The following is a 27,911-nucleotide window of genomic DNA, read 5'->3' as shown; positions in this document are numbered from 1 at the left end:
ATACAGCCTCAACCGGACATCCATGGTCTTCTTTTCAGCTCTCTCAACATGAATGCTAACATTGCACTTGCCTTCCCAATTGCCAACTGAACCTGCATGTTAACCTTAAGAGAATCCTGAACTAGGACTCTGAAGTCCCTTTATGCCTCTATTCTTCCTATCAAAGAGCATAACCTCACACTTTTGTGTATTGTATTCCATCTGCCATTTATTTGCCCACTCTCCTAGCCTGTCCAGGTCTTCCTGCAGTCTCTCTGCTTCCTCAACATAACCTGCCCCTCTACATATCTTTGTATCATCTGCAAACTTAGCACCAATGCCCTTAGTTTTTTCTTCCAGACCGTTAATATATATTGTGAATAGCTGTGGTCCGAGCACTGACCCCTGCGGAATATCACCAGTCACTGGCTGCCATCCTGCCGAACCTCTATTCTTGCCCCTCACACCATGGGTTCTTAACTTATTTAGCAGCCTCCTGTACGGCACCTTGTCAAAAGCCTTCTGGAAATCCAAACAGATCCCGTCCATTGGTTCTCCTTTGACTAACAAACAGTTAGGATGCAGTCCTGTGCAGTGTGGATGTGCTGTAACAAAATGTCAATTGAAATCAAAGGGGGTGTAGATTCTTGAATCTTCAAGATGATGCTAAGAAATGGGAAAGAAACTGTGGAGGAGACGAGGCATTGGAACTATTTAAATTTGAGCACAGAAAAGTGTATTTTTTATTATACATTGGGCTGGATTCTCCGTTTGGGAGACTAAGTGCTGACGCCAGCGGAGCATGTCAGGACTTTCACGACCGGATAATCAGCGCAAAACCCTCACCGATTCCGGTACCGATGAGAGGCTAGCACCAGTGCCGACTGAAACTCCCATGGGCCGTGCCGAAAATGGTCGGGTCCCTGGCCGCACATGCACACGGTTGACGACCTGCACCGGTCGCGCGATACAACGTGGCGCCGGCCGTGCGCGAACCCAACCCCCCAACCGTGACCTCACAGCCCACCCTCTGGCCACCCACCACCAGTCCCCCCAGCCCTAGCAGAAGTCCCCCCCCCCCCGTCCCCCCCCCCCCCCCCCACCAGAAGCACAGATCCCGGCTGAGTGGCAGCGTTGGTCACAGTCCGCAGCCGGCATACCGGGCTACCGCACACTCGGGACCACACGCGGCCCGCGGCATCTGGAACTCGGCCCACCGGGGGTGAAGCATCGTGGGTGGGCCGGCCAATGGCGCGCCAACACCGTTGAAATGGCAAGGCGAGGGTCAGGATGATGCCTGTGTGGAGGGGGTGGACCGGCGTCAAAGCAGCGCCGGCCCCGATTCCAGCATCGCAATCCATTCTCCACCCGATCGCCAATCACTATTTTGGCATCGGGCTATGGAGAATCCTGCTCATTGAGTTTTAAATGGTTAATAGGGAAAGGACTATGTCCTCAGTTATGGTCAGGAGATGGTGACTCAGTCATGAATTCAAATTCTTAAAGTGAGGATTGGGTTTAGGAGAAATTTCTTTGCATAAGGAGTTGTTAGTGTGGAGAACAGTTTGGCACAGGGAGTATTTAAAGCCTAGAGTATTACATCTTTTTTAAAGAAAAGAGTAAGTAAATATTGGAAGAAAAGGAAGCTTGATGGTCTGAGGGTGGAAAACAGAGCAGTGAGATTATATTTTGATTACTCTAAGAGCTGGTACTGTCATGATGGTCTGATGCTCTCCTTGTGTGCTGTAAATGCCTGTTATTTTATGACAGTAATTGGTGATCCTCCCAGAACGAATAGCATAGTTAGTATGGTGAATTAAGAAAATGTTGCACAGATGTAGTAAGAGGTGATCTTCTGAGGGGGAAGAGAGAAAACTATACTCTACACTTGTGAATGTTTGATGCTGATTGGAAGATATTCATTCCTCGTACCAAAATGTCTCACTAAATGAGCAATCTGCACTGTACGTGAGCACTTTCTTTGTGTCTTGAATTATAATTTTCTGCAGATTGACTGCTAGAAGCATGTATACAAAGGAAATTAACTCAGTAAACCAGTGTTGAAACTTAGAAATAAAGATGGGAGATATATTTTTACTTAAGAAAAGGCTCATATCACTGTCCATGTGGAGTTTGTGCACACTTCCCGTGTTTGCATGGGTTTCGGCCCCCACAACCCAAAGATGTGCAGGGTAGGTGGATTGGCCACGCTAAATTGCCCCTTAATTGGAAAAAATGAATTGGGTCCTCTAATTTATAAAAAAAAAGGAAGGACTCATATTTGACATATTGTGTATGCCAAGATCGGAGGCCAGCCACTGACGACAATGAAAATAAATTTTCAAGAGCAATACATGCTGGGGAAGTCCTCCATTCATCTACAAGCATTACTTGAACTGTAACTGCTGCCAACAAAAATGTGAAGTAATTTATCTTGTCTTAATGGTAATAAATTATCTATGTGAATCTAAAGGAGAAACGTGCCCAAACAATTTAATTACTACAGAAGAAATATCTCTGAACAATTTACCCATAACCAAAGATATGACATTTTGTGTCACTGTTGCATTGATGCAATCCTTTACCAATATCATCCTATCTCCAATTTCCCTTTCCCTACTCAGGAGCTAGGTCTAAGTCAACCCCATTCAACTCTGTGCCCATATCTCCTATTCCTCCCTATTCAAATTCCTCGGGCGTGATTCTCCGCTGCCGCGTCTAAGTGCCCACGTCGTCGTGAACGCCATCGAGTTTCACGATGGCGCGAAACGGCCCCGATCGCGATCGATTCAGGGCCCGAAAATGGGCTAGGAGCAGGGCCGCGAGTAACTCGGGGGGCGTGGCGCGAAAGCAACGTCGTAAGCGCGCGACGCCCGAATGACGCGGCGCTGCGCCATAAATGGCGCGATCCGCGCACGGAAGGACCCAGGAGGAGGAGAAGGAGGAGAGATGGCTGAGCCCCGACGAGCCGCACCGAGGTACCGGGACACGGACCTGGACACCCTCCTCGATGACATTGAAAACCGAAGGTCCACCCTCTGCCCAAGACGTCGGCATCGCCAGCCGTCCAGCATGGTGGGGCGCGGTTGGCGTGAAGTTGGCACTGCTGTGGGCCCCCCCCACCCCCCCGGTCCGGGGAGCAATGTCGGAAGAAGCTGCATGACCGCACTCGGGCTGCCAGGGTAAGTGCCATGAGGGTGCCCCCGGGTCACAACCAACCCCCCCCCCCCCGGCACGAGGGGGGGGGGGGGGGGGGAGAGTGGGGGGGGGGGGGGGGGGTCCAGGGTACACAACATTGTACTCGACCCACATGAGCACCGGGACCCCCCCTGGAGAGATGCCATGGCATGGCTCCAACTGTCTCCTCACACAGCATTAATATAGCTTATATCTGCACGCCCTGAAGATACCCGCCTAATCGTGATGCTTTATCCAACCCCCCCCCCCCCCCCCCCCAGGACAAGACAGCTCGCAACCAACATGAGCGTATGAGAACCGGAGGGGGTTCTCCTGTGCTGCACGCCTAAATTTCCACGAGCAGAGGGCCCTGGACCTCGCTGGGGGATCCGCCACCCGGGAGGTCGTGACATGCCAGGTCGGAGGCGCAGAAGCAAGTGAGACAACCCTGCATGTCTCTTCACCCCCCCCCCCCCCCCCCCCCAGCCCGTCATCGCCCCCTCACACTCTGGCCTTTGCACCCTCGATCCCCTCCCCCTCTCACTCATGCCACTGCACCCTCGATCCCCTCCCCCCATACACTCTGGCCACTGCACCCTCAATCCCCTCCCCCCTCACAGACTGGCCACTGAACCATCAATCCCCTCCCCCCTCACACACATGCCACTGCACCCTGATCCCCTCCCCCCCTCACGCACTGTCCCCACCACCATCATACACCCGGCCCAGCGTGTCTAACGAACCCCGTATCGTTGTGTTCCCCAGGGCCAGCCGCCGAACGTCCAGGGTCGTCTCGGCCAAGACACAGCCGACCATCTCCAACCTCAAGCGCACCCAGGGATGCACGCCAGAGGGTGGCAGTCGGCTCAGGCAGGAGGGCCATCCTCTCAGTATGGGACACTGGACGGGGACGCACATACGACGGACAGAGACAATACTGAGGGACACAGGACGGACAGTGATGATGACACACAGAGAACGGCCACACAGTCCACGGATTCACCTGGAGGGCAACATGACATGGGCTGCATGCACCTTGCGCCGGGCCATGAGGGGGACCAGTACACAGCAGACTTCCTAATGGACGATGACCTCGAGCTAGCGGCACTGCTGTCTCCCACACCATCCACCATCGCAGAGACACTCACCTCAGTTGGGCAGATAAGTGAGGAGGCTCCCGGGTCACGGTCTGGTGCGCACCACACAGCCGAGTCAGTACAGCAGGTGGAGTTTGGAGCAGCCGAGGGGCTGGACGGTCGGAGGGCAGCCCAGGCCCAGCAAACACTGCCGCCCAGACGGTTCCCGGGTTCCTGGATGTACTTGACCCACCCGGACAACCGATGCATGTGGACACCGAGGGACTGTATAACGGGATGAGGGCCATCTTCCAGGACCTGCACACGCAGTTGGAGAAGTCCATTCACGTCCAGGAGCAGGGAGTGGTGCCGCTCATCGCAGCCACCCAGGCCGACACCGCACGGGTGGCGTCCGCGGTGGAGGCAATGGGTGAAACGGTTTGGGCCATTGGTCAGGTTCTGCAAGGCGTTGGGCTTCACGTGCACGCGTCATCCATGGCCCAGGAGCGGGCTGCCCTCTCACAGGTAGCCATGCGCCAGAGCCAACACGACATTGCCGCCACTCTCCGGGCCCTGGCCGAGTCTCACCATGCCATGGCCTGGTCCCAGCAGGCGATGGCACAGTCCCAGCAGCCGGTTGCGGAGAGCTTAGACCGCCTGGCACATGTGATGGATGGCGTAGCGCACTCACAGGTTGAGACAGCACAGTCCATGGCAGGAATGTCGCACTCCCTGGGCTCCGTCTCTGCGAGCATTCGGACCGTGGTCGATACCGCTGCAGGCCTCCAGGGCTGGCAGCGCCAGGTGTCGGAGGTGCGACGGGGCATGTCTCCAATCGCATCTCCGTCCCACAGTGAGGCCCGGGGGCCACCGGTCTCCCCGAGGGAGGAGGAGGTTCTGGGGCCCGTCCCGGGCCACCCCAGGAAACGTGTGCCGACGGGGAGCCATGTCGAAGGGCGTGATTCTCAGCAGTCCGCCTCCACTCCTGCTGTACCATCTGGGAACACACCTAGACGTAGTGGTAGGGCTCGTAAGGCACATAATAAGTTGGCACGGGTTGTAGGAGGTAGGGCATCTGTATGTGAATGTCACAAACACACTCACTGTTGCAATTAAGTTGTAAGACTCTGTGCTATGTCCGGTGCCAGGGGGCTCGTGAGGGTGACCGAGTGGCGCTGTGGTTTACGAGCGGTTCAACGTCGGTGCCGGATGTGCTGTCCCATTCCCCCCTGCCTCCCAAAACCGGACACCGTAGTCCTCGGCACTCGGACGCCAGCTACCCCACACGGGCACGTGATGAAATGTCCATTACGAAGGCTGTGACCACCGGGGTGGATGGTTCAGCTGTAGCCATGAGTCAGACCTCGGCTGGCGAATCTCAGCTCACAGCTCATCACAGAGCGGGCTGTCATCATTCAACATGGCACTGATCACAACTGCTTACACAATCATCACTTGTGCAATCCCGTAGTGCCGCAATGGGGTAAGGTGATGTGGAATTGGTGCCGTGAACGCGGTGCGGGGGTGGGGGGGGGGGAGGGGATGGTGGGTGCTGTGTGGTGCCCGTGTGCAGGACTGACGGTGCAAGTGGCAGTGTTCAGCGAATCCCACCCCCACTGTGCGTGAACCGTGCGGCCACCAACACGTCATGTGCCCGTTGTTCTCGACGGTGCCATCGTGCAGCCTCCTGGACGTAACCAGCACCCAGGCAGTGTCTGTGTCCTGCGCCCCTCCCCCCACCCTGATGCACGCCATCCTCCTCCTCCTCCCCTTCATTTGCGTTCGCTCCGGTGCCGTCGGGTCCTCCCTCCGACTCCTCCACCAGTGCATCTCCCCTCTGCATGGCAATGTTGTGCAGCGCACAGCAGACCACAACTATGCGACAGACCCTGTCCGGCCGGTACTGCAGGGCCCCTCCGGAGCAGTCCAGGCATCTGAATCTCATCTTCAGCAGGCCGAAGCACCGCTCCACCACACCCCTGGTTGCTGCATGGGCCTTGTTGTATAGGCTCTCCGCTTTGGTCTGAGGCCTCCGTATTGGCGTCATCAGCCATGACCACAACGGATAGCCCTTGTCGCCCAGCGTCCAGCCTCTCAGTCGGGGGGGGGCATCCATCGAACGTTGCGGGGATGAACGACTGTGCCAGAATGTAGGCGTCATGCACACTCCCAGGGTACCTTGCACACACGTGCATGATCTTCATGTGGGGGTCGCACACCACCTGAATGTTCATGGAGTATGCGCCCTTCCTGTTCATGAACACTTCCCTGTTGTCTGCAGGTGGGCGCATGGGGACGAGCACACCATCGATGACACCCTGGATCATCGGTATCTCGGCCACCTTGGCGAATCCACGTGCCCGTGCTTCCTGCTGTGCTCGGTCCTAGGGGAATTTAATGTACCTGTCCGCGATGGCGTACAAGGCGTCATCACAGCCCTGATGCACCTGTGGACCGATGCCTGTGAGATCCCGGATAGGTCCCCGCTCGGCGCCTGGAAGGAACCGGTAGCGTAAAGGTTTAGGGCCACCATCACCTTGACGGAGACTGGTATAGCGTGTCCTCCACCCGTTCCAATTGGTGCGAGGTGCGCCACGAGGTGGCATATATGTGCGACCGTCTCCCTGCTGAATCGTGGTCTCCTCCTGTATGTGATGTCAGATAGGGCCTCGAACGACATTCTGTCACGGTACACCCTAGGCCTGCTGAACGCCTGTGGCGCCCTGGCACCACCATCAGTGGCTCTTCCTCCCCCCCCCCCCCCCCCCCCCCAAGCACTTCGATATCAGTGCCCGCCTCCTGTGCATTCCTCGCCGTCGGGGGGGTCAGTGTTCCCATCGGCATTCCCCTGGACATTCCGGGCCTGAGCGCCTGCAGCATGTGCGGCGTCGACAGGGCCACTCTGCGGCCGTCCCCTCTGCTGCAGCAGCAACCGCTGCACCTGCAGCCACTGTGGGCCGTCGCAGTCTACGCTGCCGGATGGCCACCTGCAGAGCTGCGGCTCCAACCACGGCGGTGAACATCGCTGTCTGGTTGGCATACATGGTGACCTGCAGGAGGGTGGTGGGGGGGGCAGAGAAACGACATGTTACACGGAGGTTCTTCCACACCTCGCCAGCCGGGCTGCATGAGATACCTGTGTGCCCCGTTGGCCTGGCCGCGCTGCAGATACGCAGCCAGCCTAACACCTGGTCACTGTCTGTGTCCAATGGTCAGTTCACACCCTCCTCCTCACCAGTGTGCCAGTTGCCTGTGCCCATCAGTCACACGACAACCTGCGGCCGTGTCCTCGGCACCGTCCTGCCATATCAGGGCGGCTGACATGTGGCATCCGCGAATGGATGACACCCTCCACACTCTCCCTCACGCCCCTCCCACCTCCACTCCCACCTCCACTCCCTCCATCACCCCCCCTCCCACCTCCACACTCTCCCACTCCCCCTCCCACCTCCACACTCTCCCTCACCCCCCTCCCACCTCCACTCCCTCCCTCACCCCCCTCCCACCTCCACACTCTCCCTTACTCCCCCTCCCACCCCCCACCCCCGTTGGCCGCAGCGTTCTCGGGGAAGCCGACCCGGTCTGCAGGAGCTCCGGAACAGTCCGCTCACCCCTTCACTGCTCAGTGTCAGCCAGCACGACTGGCTGACGACTTTAGTTACCAGGTGTGAATGGCGACGGCGTGACCCCAGTTCACGCCGTCGGGACTTCGGCCCATCCGGGCCGGAGAATAGCGGAGGTAGCACACAATTGCCATTTTGGGTGTCTCAGGCGATTCTCCGGCCTGCGCCGCGCAGAACTCGACGGGGCCGACCTCGCCGCTTGGGTGAATCGCGGGAGGGCGTCGGAATGGCGTCGCATGGAAAAATGGCGCGGTCGCCGATTCTCCCAACCGGCGCGGCATCAGAGAATCGTGCCCCTCATGTTTGGTTTCCATCTTTTTCACCAGTTCTTTCCTGAAAAGTGTCCCAATGACATCCTCTGTGACCATGTATTATCCCTTTATGACTATGTGTATAATATCTCCTTAACCTCTCCAGAGTGTTTGACTTCTTCTCCCTTGTCCATCTTTTAAAGTCTATCTCAAGGCCACAAAATCCACACCCTTGTCATAATTGGAGTTCAACAATTTCTGTATTTTTCCTGTTGGACTCTCATTCCACTCAACATAATCTAACTCCTTCCAAAACTTTTATCGAGAACAAAACCTGCAGTAACCCTCATTCCAACATGACCATTGACCTCCTTAACTTCCATTAGTTTCTTTAATCCAATTCACTGAATTCCAAACCCTTTTTCTCATCTACAAATTCCCTCCAAAGCCTTGCTCCTCGTTACCTCTATGTCCTTCTCAAGCCCACATTATCAGTATTTGCCTGATAATCTGCCTCCTTTACATAAGCCTTTCTGTCAGTCCTCTCCACTCCGTCTTTAGCAGCAGACTCATGGCTCCAAACTCTGGAACCCTGGTACCCAGACACTTTCATTCAGCCACCTGTCTTACCTCTTTTATGGCCTCTGAAAATTTACCCTTTTCTGCATGTATTTTGTCACTTCCAGTACTTCTCCCATTTCTCCTTTCTGATTTCATCTCTGAAGTTCTTTTGATCATTTATAGATATGACATAAATCATACAATTTACAGTGCAGAAAGAGGCTATTCGGCCCATCGAGTCTGCACCGGCCCTTGGAAAGAGCACCCTACCTAAGCCCACACCCCCACCCTATCCCAGTAACTCAACCCAACCCAACCTTTTTGGACACTAAGGGCAATTTAGCATGGCCAATCCACCTAACCTGCACATTTTTGGACTGTGGGAGGAAACCGGAGCACCCGGAGGAAACCCACGTACACACTGGGAGGATGTGCAGACTCCGCACAGACAGTGACCCAAGCCGGGAATCGAACCTGGGACCCTGGAACTGTGAAGCAACTGTGCTAACCACTATGCTACCGTGCCTCCATTTGTTGCCATTTATTTCAATAAACAAAGTATAAATTCTTATGCAAAGACCATGAACTCATTAAAATGATAAAACTCAATATTTCAGTGCTCTAACCATAAATTGGTGCTTTAGAAGAGTTTGCTTTGTGGAAACTGGCATAAAATTAGTATATTTCAGGATTAATTTATAGTCAAATTGTTAATTCTGAATATTCTATAATTTACAATAGGAATTTTCACTGTGGAGGTTTAAAGCTTGCCTTATGCATGTAGGATGGTACTATAGTTCACTCTAAAGCAGATAATAACCCGTTAGTGTTGCGCTTCCTCTCCTGAACCAAAACCATTGCTCCTCCAAGTTCCATTTGCTCCTCTTGCACTGCTACTTACTTTCCTTTTGGGTTCCTGTTTTCCACATGCACAGCATGCAGAATAGTCAGCACATATTTAAAGTTACATTTCTTGCGCTCTGACTAAAGGCAATCATTGATCGTTACTGACCTGGTGCTGAAAATGTAATAGCATTTCTCTCTGCACATTTATTTTGCAAAGATCACTTGTCTCCTGCTGAACTTCAGGATCCACTATTGACGTCTTTTGCCCATTTTTCCAAATAATGGCACCTGATTAAATACAATTGCACCTCAGCAGAAGACCAAAGCATTGTGAATTCCAGAGTAATTAACTTTTATTATAAAACAGAATGCCATCTGATGCACTGTGCAAAATCATCAATGTAAATTCACTAATTCCCTCCTCATTTATCTTGTGTTTGAGCACAATTCCTGATTCTCAATTGGAATTGAAGTTGGACTGATTTATACGGCTATAATTACTCCTTATCAGCTTAACAAGTATTGAAACATTACTGTAGGTGCCTTGTGGTTGATTCATATTTCTCATTCTTGCTTTATTTCCATGTTTCAAAATCGTAATTTTTAGTGTTGTGATTAGTGTCCATGATTAGCAACAATCAAATCACGTTTCTTGTACTTATCCCAAAACCAGAAATTGACTGCTCCTGATGTGTTTTTACTGATAGTGGACGTGTAAAAGTTGTACGTTTCATTACAAAATATATGGATGCATTTTATCATTGTCATTATTCCTCAAGAAAGAAGTATTGCACTGTTTTTTAATCTGCTTTCTTTGCAGAATAACTACCTGGTATTTATGGCAGAGCTGTTCTGGTGGTTTGAAGTGGTGAAGCCCCCTTTTGTACATCCTAGGGTGCTACCTCAAGTGGAAGGTCAGTGCTTTAAACTTGATGTGTTACTACAGTGGTGGTCATTAAGTTTTTATGGTGTTGAAGCTCTTTGGAGAATTTGTGTATTGTAGAGCAAGTCCACTGGTAAGGTATTCTTCCTCCCAACCAGAAGATCACAAGTTGAAACCCAACTTCACTTCTGCATTCAAACTCTGGTTTCCTATCTTTTAGCCTGTCGTTGATGTTGGCCGCGCCATCCCAGCTAAATCAGGATAATGGGAGCTGAGGAAAGTGGGATATAGGGTTTACACAGCAGAAATGTGGAAAGAGGAGCACCAAACTATATTAATTATTAATATTATATTAATATTGCACATTGCAATTTTGAAGTAAATATCTTAATGTAGTTGTGCAGTTTTTTAAAAAAAATCAAAGTTGCAAGATATTTTGCACTTGATAATTAGATGTGTTCGCTGCAAGGGAAAATGGTGATTTGGGATCAAAGTCCCTCGAGCTGGAAAATTAGAAACTCATTGGCGAGATCTTGTTTTCTGATTTTCCTTACTCGCTCGCCAGTGACAGAACGAGATTCCCGCCCAGGAAGGACGGGAACCTGAGTACAATATATTTAAATATTGCTCGCGGACTTCCCCGTGATATAGTCGCCCCACATTAGGAATTCCCCATCGGCAAGGTGTACAACAGGTTTTAAAAAATGTTAATCGAGCAAAGGGAATCCACTGGACCCCCCCACCCCCGAGCTGGGAGGGAGGTTCCTAAATTTTTTAAATTAGAGATTGGGGCACCCTTTGAAAACGGTGCCCCAATCTCTGGATTCAGTACGTTGCCGGCTTTATCCGGCCTTGCCCTGCCAGCGTTGCAACGCGGGCCACGCCTTTCTTTTTTTTGTTGCACAGAATGTTGGACAATGTGGTGAGAAAAGCCAGCTCTGCAGCCAGTGAGCCGCACGCTGGTTTTCCCGCCTCAGCCAGCACTCTGTCCAGAAATGGGAAACTCCTGCCTACTGTGTGTGCATATAGTAATATCCAATTGAACAAGTCTGTTTACTGTTAGTTAATTTTTTTATATGTGCCAGCTAAAAGGTCTTGGACATTTCCGGCTCTGATTAAGTGACAATTTTGTACTTTGACAAATATCAAATTTCTAACTTTATCTACAGCTGAACCACTCCACCCAATAAAGAACATCCCTGCTGCTTTCCCAATTTCAAACGCCACCAGAAAAAGTTTCATGGATACGTCTCCCAACTCTGAGATCTGTTGCAGGTAGGCTTTTTGGTGAATTATTTCAGAACTTACTTCAAGCAAAGTAAATGAGGTGAAAGTTGTAGCGTATGCAGTTCTTCATCAATATCATCTTGAATTGGTTTGGTAAAGTCAGTTGATGTATCCACAGAGCGATATCTGCATGGTAGCATGGTGGCTAGCACAATTGCTTCACAGCTCCAGGGTCCCAGGTTCGATTCCTGGCTTGGGTCACTGTCTGTATGGAGTCTGCACGTTCTCCCCGTGTGCGCATGGGTTTCCTCCGGGTGCTCCGGTTTCCTCCCACAGGCCAAAGATGTGCAGGTTAGGTGGATTGGCCATGCTAAATTGCCCTTAGTGTCCAGAATTACCCTTAGTATTGGGTGGGGTTACTGGATTATGAGGATAGGGTGGAGGTGTGGGCTTGGGTCGGGTGCTCTTTCAAAGAGCCGGTGCAGACTCGATGGGCCGAATGGTCTCCTTCTGCACTGTAAATTCTATGATAACTATGATATCAAAATGTGTTCATTGGTCTATGAGAGAATTTAATCTTTGAGGTGCTGTAGTTCAATAATTAGATAAAAATAGACTGCACATTGAACAATTAGATCTTTAAGTTTGACTTGGCTTTGGTTTAATTAAAGTGACTTGGTTTTAAGAATGCAAGGATCTTTAGGCACCAGTAATGGCCGTTAGAACAAGCCCCTGTACCCAAACTCTTTTTATATATCCTCTAATTCTTATGTTGTCTACTTCTTTGGTGTCTTCCATTGGTAACTTATGGAAGAAAATCAAATAGTGGGACGGCACGTTGCCACAATGGTTAGCACTGCTGCCCCACAATGCCGAGGACCCAGGTTCGATCCCAGCACCGGTCACTGTCCATGTGGAGTTTGCACATTCTCCCCGTGTCTGTGTGGGTCTCACCCCCCACAACCCAAAATCTGTGCAGGGTAGGTGAATTGGCCATGCTAAATTTAGCATGGTCAATCCACCTACCATGCACATCTTGGTGGCAGCAGTACCACATAACAGCCCTTCCCTTTTCACGACTTGATGGCCACAAAATGTGCATTCACAATGTGGCCAAACAGGGTGCCTATGCTAGCATGCAGTACAAGATTGGGAGAGTTTCCTGGTCAGCATTACTGCAGAAGGTAACGGCAAACCACTGCATACTTTGCCAAGCATAATCATTTTCCCTCTGGCTCTATTAATTGCCCCACAGCCTTTCCCGTGGACACCAGCCTGAACTCCACCTGGAGTCTCTGTCTCTCCTTTAGTAACGCCTCCTCAGGCACCACCAAATATCTCCAATCCATCCTCAGAATGTCCTCCACCAACCTCAACCTCTCAGCCCATTCCTCTCTCTCCATGCGAGTCTGCATCGATATAAATTCCCCCCTTTACCACCACCTTCAGCGACTACCACAACACTGAAGTGGAAACTTCCTCTGTCTTATTCTGCTCCATATAATTTTGGATGGCCACCCTCACCCTTTCACAAACTCCCTTATCCACCAACAACCCCACACCCAACCTCCACTGCAGCCACTGAGCCTCCCCCTTCACCGCCCGCATGTCGACCCAATGTGGCACGTGGTCAGAGACCATAATCGCCGAATACTCCAATCCAGCCATACCTGGCGACAGCTCCTTATCCAAGATAAAGAAATCAATCCGGGAGTACACCCGGTGCACATGGGAGAAATATGAAAACTACTTCGCCCTTGACCTCTCAAACCGCGTGACAAGTCCGCCTCTGCTTCCCCCCCCCCCCTCCAATTTGTTCCATAAAGCCCTGAAGCTCTTTTGCCGGGGCTTATACCTTCAAGGACCTGGGACATGACCCCCCCCCCCCCCCCCCCTCCTCCTCCTCCCAATAATCAGCCAGTGCGTGTGGAATCTTTGCTAAAACCCGCCTCAGAAAATCCACATCGACCCAATTTGGGGCATATACATAGACTAGCACCACCGGCTACCCCTCCAGCTTCCCATTCACAATCCTACCCCCCCCGAGTCACTTACAATGCTTCCCACCACAAAAGCCACCCTCTTATTGGTCAGCAACGCCACTCCCCTCATCTTCAAATCCAACCCCGGATGGCACACCTGCTCCACCCAATCCTTCCTCAGCCTCATTTAGTCCCCCAGCTTCAGGTATGTCTCCTGAAGAAATACGTCCACCTTCAAACCCCTTAAATGCATAAAAACATAAAATCTTTTAACCGGGCCATTCAAACCCTGAATGTTCCAGATAATCAACTAAGTCAGGGGGCTTCCCCCTCACCTTAACCAACTGTGCCACACCAACTCCACCCCTGTCAGCATCCGACCCTGCCTCATCCCCACCCCCATTAACAAATAAAACCCAACCATCCCCCACTCCCTCCACAAATTGACCCCCCCCCACTTCACTCCCGTTAACTAGCCAACCAATCAGCATTGTGGCCCCTGCTCGAGACTGCCGCCTAACCCCCCCGCCACCCTTTACCCACAATTCCCAAGAACTGCAAAACACACTTACCCACTCCGCACCCAGACACATTTAGTTCACCAAGCTGCCCTGTGTTCAGACCCAAATTCCCCACATTAACATCTCCAAAGTTCAATGTCCTCACACACTTCCCAGTCCATGGTCTCCCATAAATTGACTCGCCTCCTTCAGTGTATCAAAATTAAAACTCTCGATTCTGGTGCGTGACCCATCGCCGAGTAGGATACAACACCCCAAACTTCACGCCTTCCTTGTAGGGGGCAGCTTTGATCTGATTGAAACCGGCCCACCGCTTGGACAACTCCGCACCCAAGTCCTGGTAAATCCTCAGCACGTTTCCTTCCAGGTGCACTTTCTCATTTCCTTCTCTTACCTCAGAATCTTCTCCTTGTCGAGGAAACGATGCAGCCGCACCACCATTACCCTTGGTGGCTTCCCGTCCTTCGACCTGCTCCCCAATGCCCTGTGCACTCCATCCATCTTGGGGGGACAGTCAAAGAGTCCCTCACCAACTTCTCGAACATGTTCGCCACATACTCACAGAATCACAGAATTTACAGTGCAGAAGGAGGCCATTCGGCCCATCAAGGCGAAAGAGCACCCTACTTAAGCCCACGCCTCCACCCTATCCCCTTAACCCAGTAACCCCACCTAACCTTTCTGGACTCTGTGGCCTGCGTTCCCTCAATCCCTTCGGGCAGCCCCACGATCCATCGGTTCTGTCTTCTGGAATGATTCTCCACGTCCTCCACCTTCTTCCGCCACTTCTTCTGGTTCTCCGCCATGAGCTCCATCTCTGCCTCCAACAAGGCCAGCCAGTCCTCATGCTCTCCCACTGCCTCCTCTACCTTCTGGAGCGCCAGACCCTGCTCATCCAGCCTCTGCCCACTCTCTCAATAGCCGTCCTAAGCAACTCAACCACCTTCGCCAGGTCCTCTAAGGCCTCCTTCCTCTGCTGTTGGAACTTGGTGTTCAAAAAGTCCACCAGTTGTTCTATCGATCTCTGGGTGGGCAATGCCACCCCAGAACTCTCCACCATCTTTTCCTCTGACGCATCTCGAATAATCTCTCAGCCAGGCTGCTGCCTCTTAATCGTTAAACTCGTCTGGTAAGCCATAAGCTGGCCCCACCGACAGAGCACGACTATTTCTCAGTGCTCATGCACCTCACAGCAGTAACAACCCCTTAAATTGGGTGAAAAGGACCAAGCAATTCTACCTCGAGTGGGAGCCACCAAATGTGCAACCACTCACTCCATGGCCACCACCGGAAGTTTTAGATATGTGACTTATAGCGTATTTATGAGTTTGCTACAATGAGTGGACTGGAATCGTTTCTTCCATTGATACAATTCATTACATTTTTACTTGTATTTCAGCAAAGTAAGTCCAACATTTTCACCATCACAGCCACTTCTGCCCCTACGACACACTCAGCACCGCCCTCAATCATCTGATTCAGGTATGAAAATAGATTACGTCTTTCTGTGTCATAAAGTTCGCACAGAGTTTGAATTTAATTTTTTTGTTGACTTTCAAGTTCTTCGAACCATCTGAAACTGTTTACACAAAACCCCATACCCTGCACTTCAAACGTAGTGTGGTTGGGTCATTGAAATTAGAGAATGAGTTGATCAGAATAAAGTGTGCCTTTTAAGTAAAACAATTAGGATGCAAACCTCTCGGTAATCATGAGACGCATGGCTTTGAATTTTCCAGTGTTCTATTTTGGTGAGGGAATAATGTCATACAAAAATACCTGAGGTCCAAGCGTTATTTTACTAAAGTCTAGAGAGCAAGCTGGAGGCCTGTTGAGAAATATTATGATGTGGAGATGCCGGCGTTGGACTGGGGTGAGCACAGTACGAAGTCTTACAACACCAGGTTAAAGTCCAACAGGTTTGTTTCGATGTCACTAGCTTTCGGAGCGCTGCTCCTACCTCAGGTGAATGAAGAGGTATCAACAAGAGATACCTCGGTCGACATACATCCGAGTATTTCCGATTATATAGGGGAACAAGACAGGGATGCCCGCTGTCTCCATTGTTGTTTGCGCTGGCAATTGAACCTCTGGCCATGCGCTGAGAGACTCCAGGAAATGGAGAGGGGTGACTAGAGGGGACGAAGAACACCGAATCTCGTTATACGCGGATGACCTATTGCTATACGTGTTGGACCCAGCGGGGGGGATGATAGAGGTTATGCAAATCTTGAGGAGGTTCGGGGAATTTTCGGGGTATAGGTTAAACATGGGGAAGAGTGAATTATATGTGATACATCCAGGGGACCAGAGTAGAGAGATAGAAGGCTTACCACTAAGGAAAGTGGAAAGAAACTTCCGATACTTGGGGATTCAGATCGCTAGGAGCTGGGGAACCTTGCACAGACTTAATCTGACACGGCTGGTAGAACAAATGGAGGAGGACTTTAAGAGGTGGGACATGCAGCCTTTATCGCTGGCGGGCAGGGTGCAAGCAATTAAGATGATGGTCCTCCCGAGGTTCTTATTTGTATTTCAATGTCTCCCTATTTTAATCACCAGGACCTTTTTTAATAAAATAGATAGGAGCATTACGAGCTTTGTGTGGGCAGGGAAAGTTCCGAGAGTAAGGAGGGGGTTCCTTCAGCGCAGTAGGGACAGAGGAGGACTGGCACTACCGAACTTGGGAGATTATTATCGGGCCGCCAATGTGGCAATGATACGTAGATGGATGATGGAGGGTGAGGGAGCGGCGTGGAAAAGGCTGGAGAGAAGGTCCTGTAAAGGGACGAGTCTAGAGGCGCTGGTGACGGCGCCGTTACCGTTCTCACCGAAAAAGTACACCACGAACCCGGTGGTGGCGGCAACACTGAACATATGGGGACAGTGGAGGCGACAGAGAGGGGTGCGGGGAGCCCTGGTGGGGTCCCCTATCAGGAACAACCATAGGATCGCCCCAGGAAGAATGGATGGAGGATTTCAAAGCTGGTACCAGTTGGGAATTAGGAAGGTGGGAGATTTATTCATAGATGGGACTTTTGCGAGCTTGGGAGCACTGGAGGAAAAGTATAAGTTACCCCGGGGGAATTTCTTGAGATATATGCAGGTGAGGGCGTTTACTAGACAACAGGTGAGGGAATTTCCGCGGCTCCCGACACAGGGGATACAGGACAGGGTGCTTTCAGGGGTGTGGGTCGGAGAGGGCAAGGTGTCAGAGATTTATAGTGAGATGAGGGAAGAGGGGGAGGAGTCGGTGGGCGAACTAAAAAGAAAGTGGGAAGAAGAATTAGGGGAGGAGATAGAGGAGGGTATGTGGGCTGATGCCCTAAGCAGGGTAAATTCCTCTTCCTCATGCGCCAGGCTTAGCCTGATTCAATTTAAGGTGCTACATAGAGCACACATAACGGGGGCAAGATTGAGCAGGTTCTTTGGAGTGGAGGACAAATGTGGGAGGTGTGGCGGGAGCCCGGCAAACCACGCACATATGGTTTGGGCGTGCCCGGTACTGGAAGGGTATTGGAAGGGAGTGACGGGAGTGATTTCGCAGGTGGTGAAGGCCCGGGTCAAACCAGGCTGGGGGTTAGCTCTATTTGGAGTTGCGGAAGAGCCGGGAGTGCAGGAGGCGAAAGAGGCCGATGTCGTGGCCTTTGCGTCCCTCGTAGCCCGGCGCAAGATCCTATTCATGTGGAAGGAGGCGAAACCCCCCGGACTGGAGGCCTGGGTAAACGATATGGCGGGGTTTATTAAACTGGAGCAGATAAAGTTTGCCCTGAGAGGATCGGCTGAAGGGTTCACCAGGCGGTGGCAGCCATTTCTCGACTACCTAGGGGAACGTTAGAGGGAAGACGGATGACCAGCAGCAGCAACCCAGGGGGGAGGGGGGAGGAGGCTCAGTTGAGTATAGGTCAATAGAATACGAGGTTTTGTTACTTGTATAGTATTATTATTATTGTTAAAAAGTTTAAAAATTTCTGTTTTGTTGCTGTTATCGTTTCGCTTGTTTTGTAAGCGGGAAAAATGTTGCTCAGGGAAAAAAATTTCAATAAAATATATTTTTTTTAAAAAACAAGAGATACCTCTTCATTCACCTGAGGAAGGAGCAGCGCTCCGAAAGCTAGTGACATCGAAACAAACCTGTTGGACTTTAACCTGGTGTTGTGAGAAATATTATGTCATTTTTCTGGTTATTCAGTATAAAATGCAAACAAAGTCCGAAACAAATAACTTCCAAAAAAGTGAAGCCACCTCCATTTCATCTGTAATATAAAGTGAGATTTTTTTGCACCTGTCTCTCTGTTATTAAAAGTATTATTTTATGATGTGCATGTTATATGTGTGCTGTCCTTAATTTATTAATCATGTTTGAAACGTTGATACTGATCTTCAATAATTATCCCTCTGTAAATGATTGTCTCTGGTCATTGGATAATCTTACCACCAGTCAAGACTCATTTTGCTATCTTTCTCCATGCTCTGCGACCAACCAACTTTATGCGTTACCAATTACATCAAACGCCAGTTGAGTTAATATAAGCAGTGATTTGTCAATTTTCTGACACTCCACTGCTGCCTTTACTGCGACTCTTTTTGGACTTTCATCCTCCCAACTTATTTGTTTCAATACCTGCTGCTTTATCATAGTTTTATTTATTTTCCTCCTGCAGGCCATGAGAAAGAAAAATGTTGACCAACTCCTCCCACTCTCTTGCTGTTGGCCTTCCAGCTCACCCACATTTGCCCAATTGCACCTTTTCTGCTTGTGTCCATGTTTTCATACCTACCTGTTTAATCATTGTAGAACTGAAAAAATATATATAATTTTAATGGCCCACTTGTTGAGAAATAAATGTTGTTGGCCCAAATCTCATTTACCCATTGAGATAGGATTTTGTGTAACCAAATTAAGTATGCATTCCTAAATAACGTTGCAGGATACTCATAAATGAAATGGTTCCTAGACTATTAAATGAAGTTGCTCTCCCAACTACTGATTCCTGAGTAATCGATTATTGGTAATTTTTGTGAGGGCCACGAAGAATCCAGCACGAGTTTTAAGGATACAAAGTAATAACATTTATTTACAATAACATATATATATAACAGCAGCAGCAACTTCCCTTGCTGCACACTCCTTCCTGTTGTTTCCAAACTGGCCAGCTTTATTTCTACTTGGAGTTTACTAATAGTTTCTCCGCCCCCCTCATTGGGGAAGCTCACACTCCCACAGGATTGTGGGGTTGTCATTAGTCCCCAGCCAATGGTAAGCAGGCAGGTTATAACATCCCTCCCCCCCCCCCAAAGTCCAAGGAATCCACCGAAGACCCTGGCGAAGGAGGGCGTCGGACTCGTTTTGCCGCAGGCCGGACACCATTTGCACGCGGCGCTGGATCAGGCGGCGTGTAACGAGACGGAGGCCGGCGCTTCCGTGATGAACGGCGCAACGGTTATACATCCATGGCCCATGGACCCGAGGATTCTCCCTCTGATGCATCCTGTGTCTCCATCTCGAAGTCAGAGTCTGCTGCCTCCGTCATGTCAGCGTCTCTATCTCCATTCGGTTCTGTAACGACCTGTGCAGGCTTCGAGTGAGGCACCAGTGGAAGATTGTGAGGACTACCTTCCCTTGTCTCTGGTCTCTGCGGCTGTAGAAATGAGCTCCGGGGGCGGGGAATCTTTGGAGGGGATAGTCTTCTGGACCGAACGTGGTCTACATGTTTGCGCTGGAGACGACCCTGGGCTTGCACCTGGTAAGATATAGGGCCCGTTTGGCGAAAGATTACACTAGGAACCCACTGGGCACCACCAGCAAAATTCCGAACGAACACTGGGTCACCGGGCGCAAACTGCCGAATCGGCCGATGCCGAGAATATCCCTGTCCCTGCCATTCTTGTGTGCGGCGTACTTTTGCACCAATGTCCGGGAAAACCATACTAAGGCAGGTGCGAAGTCTCCGGCCCATTAGGAGTTCTGCGGGAGCTACCCCAGTCACCGCATGGGGGGTGGTCCTATACGTAAACAAAAAGCGAGCCAGTCTCTTGTCCATTGATCCGGAAGACTGCTTCTTTAGGCATCTTTTGAATGTCTACACTGCGCGCTCTGCCAACCCATTTGAAGCCGGGTGGTAAGGGGCAGTGCAGATATGGCGTATGCCATTCATCTTCGTGAACCTCGCAAACTCCTCACTCGTGAATGGAGTGCCGTTATCCGTGACCAGCACCTCGGGGAGGCCATGCGTACTAAATGACAAATGCATCTTTTCAATTGTTGCGCAGTACGTTGTCCCCTGCATCTTATGCACTTCTAGCCATTTAGACTGGGCGTCAATTAATAGAAGGAACATGGATCCTTGAAAAGAGCCTGCGAAATCTGCATGCAAGCGTGCCCAAGGCTGCCCTGGTCATTCCCAGTGATGTAGGGGCGCGGCCGGTGGAAGCTTCTGATGCTCCTGGCAAATGGAGCAGTTTTGGGCCACCTTCTCAATCTCGGTGTCGAGGCCTGGCCACCAGACATAACTCCGGGCCAACATTTTCATTTTGGTCACACTTGGATGCCCATTGTGCAAGTCTGTTAGTATCAGCTCCTGGACTTTTTCCGGGACAATCACACGCGTCCCGCACAAGAGGATGCCGTCTTCCGGGACACATCCCCCACAAGGGATGCCGTCTTCCACGCTGAATTCTGACAGCTTGGAGGAAAATGCCCGCAACTCGCCTGGGAGCTGTCTATGCTGCCCACCATACAGGACCATGTGCCTTACCTTTGACAGGACTGGCTCCGTCTGGGTCCACTAACGGATCTGTGATGCCGTGACAGGCAAGGTGTCCATAAAATTTAGGGTTGCAACCACCTCACCGGTCGTGGGGGTCGACATGGGGCCGGTCGATAAAGGCAATTGGCTCAGTGCGTCGGCATTTGCTATCTGCGTACCTGGTTTGTGCTCCAGAGAATACTCGTATGCAGCAAGCAACAAAGCCCAGCGCTGGATCCGTGCGGAAGCAATGGGCGGTATTGGTTTATTCTCTCTAAAATGTCCCAGCAGAGGCTTATGATCAGTCACGATAGTGAAATGGCGGCCATACACGTACTGGTGGAAGCGTTTCACCGCAAAAACCACTGCCAGGCCCTCCTTCTCGATCTGCGCATACTTTTTCTCCGCTGCAGTCAATGTGCGGGAGGCGAAAGCTATCGGTCGCTCGGCCCCGTTCTCCATCTTGTGGGACAGGACGGCCCCAATATCATACGGCGATGCATCACATGTGACGAGCAAAGGCTTTCCAGGATCATAGTGGGTTAGTAACCCAGACGACGACAATTGTTGCTTTACCTGCCGGAAAGCGGTTTCTTGCGGCTGACCCCAGACCCAGGTGTGATTTTTCTTTAGCAGAAGGTGCAACGGGGCCAGCGTAGTTGCCAGATTGGGGAGGAACTTCCCATAATAGTTTACGAGACTGAGAAAAGAACAAAGATGCAAAGTGTCAGTCGGGGCGGGGCGGGGGCATGTTGAATTGCACGCACCTTCTCTGCGACGGGGTGCAAACCTTCGCGGTCCACCCGATAACCTAGGTAGACTACTTCCTTTGCCTGAAATACGCACTTTGTGCGATGTAAACGGTCTCCAGCCTCCGAAAAGTGTCTAAGGACAGCCTCCAGATTTTCCAAATGATCCTGCTCCGACGTCCCTGTAATCAAAACGTCATCTAAGTAGACAGCAACACGTGGTAAACCTCTCAAAATGCCCTCCATAACACGTTGAAAAATCGCGCAGGCAGAGGATACTCCAAAGGGCAACCGTGTATATTCATACAGGCCCCGGTGTGTATTAATCGTTACATATGGTCGGGAGGCAGGGTCCAGCTCCAACTGCAGGTAGGCGTGACTCATATCTAATTTTGTGAATGAGAGTCCACCTGCAAGCTTCGCGTAGAGATCCTCTATGCGAGGCATTGGATATCGGTCGAGTCGGGAAGCCGTATTCACTGTAAGTTTATAGTCGCCACACAAGCGAACTGTGGCATCTGGCTTCATTACAGGTACAATTGGTGCTGCCCAGTCAGCAAAACGGACGGGCCTGATAATACCCAAACTCTCCAAACAAGTGAGCTCCCCTTCTACCTTCTCGAGCAAGGCGTAAGGCACCGGGCGCGCCCGGAAATAGCGCGCCGTGGCTCCTGGTTCGACTTGGATACGGGCTACGGCCCCTTTTATTTTCCCCAAACCAGGCTGGAATACATCTGGGTATCGTCCTAGTACCTCAGTCAACCCTTCAGAAACTGTTTGGAGGATGTGCTGCCATTGCAACCACAAATGGTGCAACCAGTCCCGACCCAACAGGCTGGGCCCATGGCCGCGCACCACGATAAGTGGGAAACGCCCCTCCTGGCGTCCATAAACAACAGGGGTCATTGTAGTTCCTGCAATGTCCAGTGGTTCCCCCGTGTAGGTGGCCAACCTGGCCTGTGAGTCGGTTAATGTAAGGGTCTGTATACCCTGCTTGATGCGGTCGAATGTCCTCTGGGCGATCACGGAGACCGCTGCGCCAGTGTCCAACTCCATCTCAAGCGGGTGGCCATTGACCCGTACTGTCACCTTAATGGGGGCCACACGGGGAGCTGCCACACAATGCAGCTGCAGGCAGTCGTCCTCCGTCTCCACATCCTCAGGAGTAGTCGCCGCAGGTTCATCTACATGGAAGGTACGGCCCCTGGGCTGGTCCCAGTTACAGCCCCTGGGCTGGTCCCAGTTTCGGTCAGAACGACGGCGCCTCTGGCGCCCCCAGGACCGCCGTCCGCGATGGGGTCAGCGCCTACAAGTCTGATACGGACATGGCTCCTCATCCATTGGTTCTGGAGAAGGCTCCCTTCGGGGAGGGATGTCCGACAGCCACTGGCATCGGTCTGGACGTTGCCTCGCCCAAGGTACCGCAGGAGTGCGGGGGGACGTTTTCGGACGGAAGGGGTTGCACCCCAAGGCATGCACTTCCATTCTCTGTAGCTCCTGCACTCCTCATTCTGTGCTCTCTCGGGACAATACTATTTGAATGGCCTGTTGAAAAGTCAATGTTGGCTCAGCTAACAACTTTCTCTGGGTGGCCACATTGTTAATACCGCAAACCAAACGGTCGCATAACGTTTCTGACAAGGTCTCACCCTAGTCACAGTACTCCGCAATCCTGCGTAGCCTGGATAGAAAATCGGCAAGGGATTCTCCAGGGGTCCTCTCAGCAGTATTAAACCGGTAACGCTGGACTATTGTGGACGGGGCTGGGTTAAAATGTTGCCCCACTATATTCACAAGTTCATCAAACGTTTTGGTGTCCGGTGCAGCTGGGTACGTAAGGCTCCTAATCACCCCAAACGTATGCGGGCCGCAGGCGGTGAGCAATATGACCACCTGGCGCTCGTTTTCGGTGATATTGTTAGCCCGGAAATAGTAACGCATCCATTGTGTGTACTGGTTCCAGCTTTCCAGCACAGCATCAAAAACATCCAAACGTCCGTACAGAGGCATGGTATAATCGAAAACAACTTCCAACCTGTATCCAACAAAAATCCAGAGAGGTGGCTTCAGCAGTGTAGACAGCTATTCACTTTAACCCTCGTCGCCAGTTTTGTGAGGGCCACAAAGAATCCAGCACGAGTTTTAAGGATACAAAGTAATAACATTTATTTACAATAACATATATATATAACAGCAGCAGCAACTTCCCTTGCTGCACACTCCTTCCTGCTGTTTCCAAACTGGCCAGCTTTATTTCTACTTGGAGTTTACTAATGGTTTCTCCGCCCCCCTCATTGGGGAGCTCATACTCCCACAGGATTGCGGGATTGTCATTAGTCCCCAGCCAATGGTAAGCAGGCAGGTTATAACAGGAATGAAATAAAATAAATATCTTTGCTCCTAGTCACCCAACTGGTCATTGATGTAGTTACGTTAAGTATATCCCAACTGCTTCCTACTCTATCTTACAGATTGATATTTTTATTACATGGCTCCTCTCTTATTTCCTTTATTTCACATCCCACAAGCTTTGTGGTTTATTTTATTTATGCTGGCATCTTCACTCCCTTTACCTCAACTGCCTGTTCTGCTTTGTAATTCCTCTGCAATGTATCACAACCCCGCGGGTGAAAAAGGTGCTCCTGGACCGTTTGGGGGGGGGGGGGGTGCTGGCAAAGATAGTGATGATCAGGGAGTGGGTAGTGGGGGAGGGGTCTATTGGGGAGCGTGTGGAGGCGGTCTCTGTAAAGACACAAGTTGGGGGCACTGTTAACGGCACCTCTGCCATTCCTGCCGGCCAGATACTCCACGAGCCCGGTAGTAGTGGCAGCCCTAAGGGTGTGGAGACAGTAGTGTCAGCACATGTGGCTGGAGAAGGCGTCGGTGTGGGCACTGATGTGATAACCACCAGTTCACTCCGGGGGGGGCCTGGATGGGGGGTTCCGGAGGTGGCAGCGGGCGGGGATCGAGAGATTTGGAGATCTCTTTATTGATGAAGGCTTCCTGAGCTTGGAGGGGTTGGAGGAGAAGTTTGAGCTGCCAAGGGGGAATGGGTTCCGGTATCTGCAGGTGAGGGACTTTGTGCGGAGGCAGGTTTCGACCTTCCCGCATCTGCCGCCCCAGGGGCTACAGGATAAGGTGGTGTCGAGAGTAGGGGTAGGGGATCGCTTGAGGGGATCGCTGCAGGGGTTTGCCCGGAGGTGGCAGATGCAAGTTTAAAAAGCTAGGTATGTTTAATCTGAACTGAAACTGATGAGAAGAGTTTACAAATTAAACTCTGAATAAGTAAACCACTGATCGCGTCATAATAATTAAACGTGTTGGCTTTAAAAGAACCCGTATTCACTTGAGTAAAATAAAGCATAGTTCACCACATTATATAACAATCTCAAATACTATCGTTCTAACTTACTGTGAGCAGTTTCAAGGGAAGTATATCAGTTTATATTTAAACTGGCATTCTGGTCAAAATTTGTATTTTATTAAACAGTAATTAAACTGTAAAGACAAATACCTTAGATCATGGCATATAAGTTGATCTGACATTTATGACAATTCCATTTTTTCAACCCAAAAAACATATTTATGCATATGCTTAGTGTACAAGTCAACTCCCCCTCTTTCAGCCATAATCTACTATATCAACATGAGTAGTAACCTTCATTTTTGTATCCCACAAATGGCTGTTTTACTTACTGGTACCTTATAACTGGGTGTCCAGGACGAAGCAGGAGATACAGGCTGTATAAGTTGAGAGGGAGGTTAAGACACATCCACACAGTGCAGACCTCACATGGTGAACGATAAAGATGGTAACTGCCCACACCAGTGCTTCATTTTTATACTTGCCGTATAACTCAAACCCCATTTTTGATGGGATTGTGAGGCTTCAAAGGTTGACTTATATGTCTATGGTGCCATAAAACATTTGAGATGAGACTTCCAGTGGTAACCCTGAGCTGAGCATGAAAGGTGGCTCTTGTCTAAGAACTTTGACTACGACCTTTTAATCCCCACTAACACCACCAAAAATATTCATAATCCCCCAGACTAACCCCCATTGACCGCACTGCCAAGCAGGATGGGAACGAAACAGCTGTCCAGCCGAAAAGCCAGTAAAGGTGAGGGGAGGTAAACCTCAGCCTCGGAGTAGGGAACCACACGTGGAGTCTCGAACCGGTGAGGATCGACCCCGCAGATCACCCGGTGCAGACGCAGGTGCTGATGGACAAATTCACGTATTTCATGACCTCCCAACTCCAGAGACATAGGGCAGAGATGTGAAATGACCTCCTGGCAGCCGTTGAGGTGGCAGTGGAAGCCATGAAGGCCTTCATGAGGGCAGCAATGGACAACATGGAGCAAAGACTAGAGGTCCAGGAGACGATGTCAAGGGACATCAAAAAACCACCACGGTCCAAGGGGACCAGATTGCGGCACTTGAGGTCGAGGCAGCGAGCCTGGTCAAGATCGAGAAGGGATTGAAGGATAAAGTCGACGACCAGGAGAACCGGTCGACAACCAGGAGAAACGGTCGCATCGGCAAAACCTGAGAATAGTGGGGCTGAAGGAGGGAACAGAGAGGAGAAACCCCACAAAATACGTAGCAGTGATCCTCAGGAAGCTGGTCGGCGAGGAGAGCTTTGCCAAGCCCCCAGATGTAGACCGCGCCCACAGGTTGCTTCAGCAGAGGCCCAGGGCAGGGGAACCACCGCAGGTAATAATCGTGAGGCTGAACAGGTACCAGGACAAAGAGCGGATCCTGAGGTGGGCGAAGAGAGTGAGGGTGCAGGTGGGAAATACATTGCATCGCCTGTACCAGGATATTGGTGCAGATCTGGCCAAGTGCCAGGCTGAATTCAGTGGTGCCAAATCCACGCTGTACAAAGGTGGGGTGCAGTTTGGCATGCTCTACCCTGCCAAGCCATGGGTCACATACCAGGGTAAAAAACATCATTTTGACGCGCTTTGACGGAGGAAGCAAACAAATTTGTCCCGAAAAATGGGCAACCAACCATCGAGGGAAATGGCCAGAACACGGGCTGCAAAAGTTCGAGAGAGGCAGGGGCAAACACATGCAGAGGCACGGAAAGAGTGGGGAAGGGGGGGTTGGAAGAGAGGTAGACGGGGGTTAAATAGAGGAATCCGACTGATAGAGGAGCTGCTACACCAGCGAGCAGGCTTGTGTATGGACGTACAGCGACGGAGGAGGCCATGGCATGCCTCCTGGGAGGGAGGAAGCGCCTGGCAGAGGGGAAGGGAAAAACAGAACTACTGGGGAAACAAAGGGCAATGGGGGGGGGGGGGAGTCGAGCAGGTAAAGAAAGGGGTAAAGCCAAGGGGGGGGAACCGAGGGAGGGATGGTAGAGCGCTGGTTGCAGCAGACAACACGTGGAGATGGCAAAGATGAGGAAGTAGTCGGCAGCCATTTGAATGGCCTGTGAGCAAGGGCAAGTCTGGACAAACAGGGCCAGTCCCACAGGGTGAGTATGGTTGGCCCCAGGACAGGAACCGTGTCAGGTATGGCACGACAATTGTACACCCTTATGGAGCAGATTGGATGGGGGGGGTGGGAAGAAGTAGATCTGTTGAGGTTCAATCACCCGAGAAAAAAATAATTTTCCTCCTTCTCACACGTGCACACGGCCTACTCACTCATAGACTTTTTTTGTGGTAGGGAAAAGTGTGCTTCCAGGAGTAACAAAGGTGGAATACTCCTTGACTGTAATCTCCGACTACGCGCCACATTACATGGCCATGAGGTTGGAGAAGGGCTGGGCCCATGGAGGCTGGACACAGTTGTCCTTGTCGATAAGGAATTCTGTTCAAAGATATCCCAAGCCATCGACGATTATGTAACCTGCAACCAGAATGGGGAGATCAGGGAGGCACTGAAGGCGGTGATCAGGGGCAAAATCATAGCTTATTGGGCCCTTAGGGACAGGAAAGAAAGTGCAGCCAATCAGCAGCTGATCGACTTCATACTGGAGGTGGATCGGCGGTACTCGACCCCAACTGTGGAACTGCTGGCAGAAAGAGAAAAGCTGCAGATGGAATTTGATCTGCTGACCGTATGGGTTCCCAGTAGACTTTTACAGAAAATTTGCATCAACGCTGGCCCCGGACTGGGGGGAGATATTCAACGACTCAGTCAAAGGGGGCCCTGCCACCTCTGCTGGCCCAATTCTCGATCTCATTGATCCCCAAAAGGGACAAAGACCCAACAGACCCATGTCTCTCTTAAACACTGATGCAAAAGTCCTAGCAAATGCACTGCCAAGGCATCT

The 27,911-nt window shown here is 51.0% G+C and overlaps 1 protein-coding gene across 3 annotated transcripts in view; it reads left to right on the top strand.

Annotated features, from left to right (window-relative positions):
- Nucleotides 1-27,911, top strand: part of camsap2a (calmodulin regulated spectrin-associated protein family, member 2a) — a 331,161-nt gene that overhangs the window by 255,397 nt on the left and 47,853 nt on the right. For all 3 annotated transcript variants that reach the window (XM_072511419.1, XM_072511418.1, XM_072511420.1), the window contains 3 exons: nt 10,334-10,427; nt 11,566-11,671; nt 15,526-15,608. In XM_072511419.1, the coding sequence (XP_072367520.1) occupies nt 10,334-10,427; nt 11,566-11,671; nt 15,526-15,608 (283 nt within the window). The remainder of the gene's footprint in view (nt 1-10,333; nt 10,428-11,565; nt 11,672-15,525; nt 15,609-27,911) is intronic.

Source organism: Scyliorhinus torazame, chromosome 7, assembly GCF_047496885.1.
Source record: "Scyliorhinus torazame isolate Kashiwa2021f chromosome 7, sScyTor2.1, whole genome shotgun sequence".
NCBI classification, from domain to species: Eukaryota; Metazoa; Chordata; class Chondrichthyes; order Carcharhiniformes; family Scyliorhinidae; genus Scyliorhinus; species Scyliorhinus torazame.
This window is presented reverse-complemented; position numbering and strand designations above follow the sequence as displayed.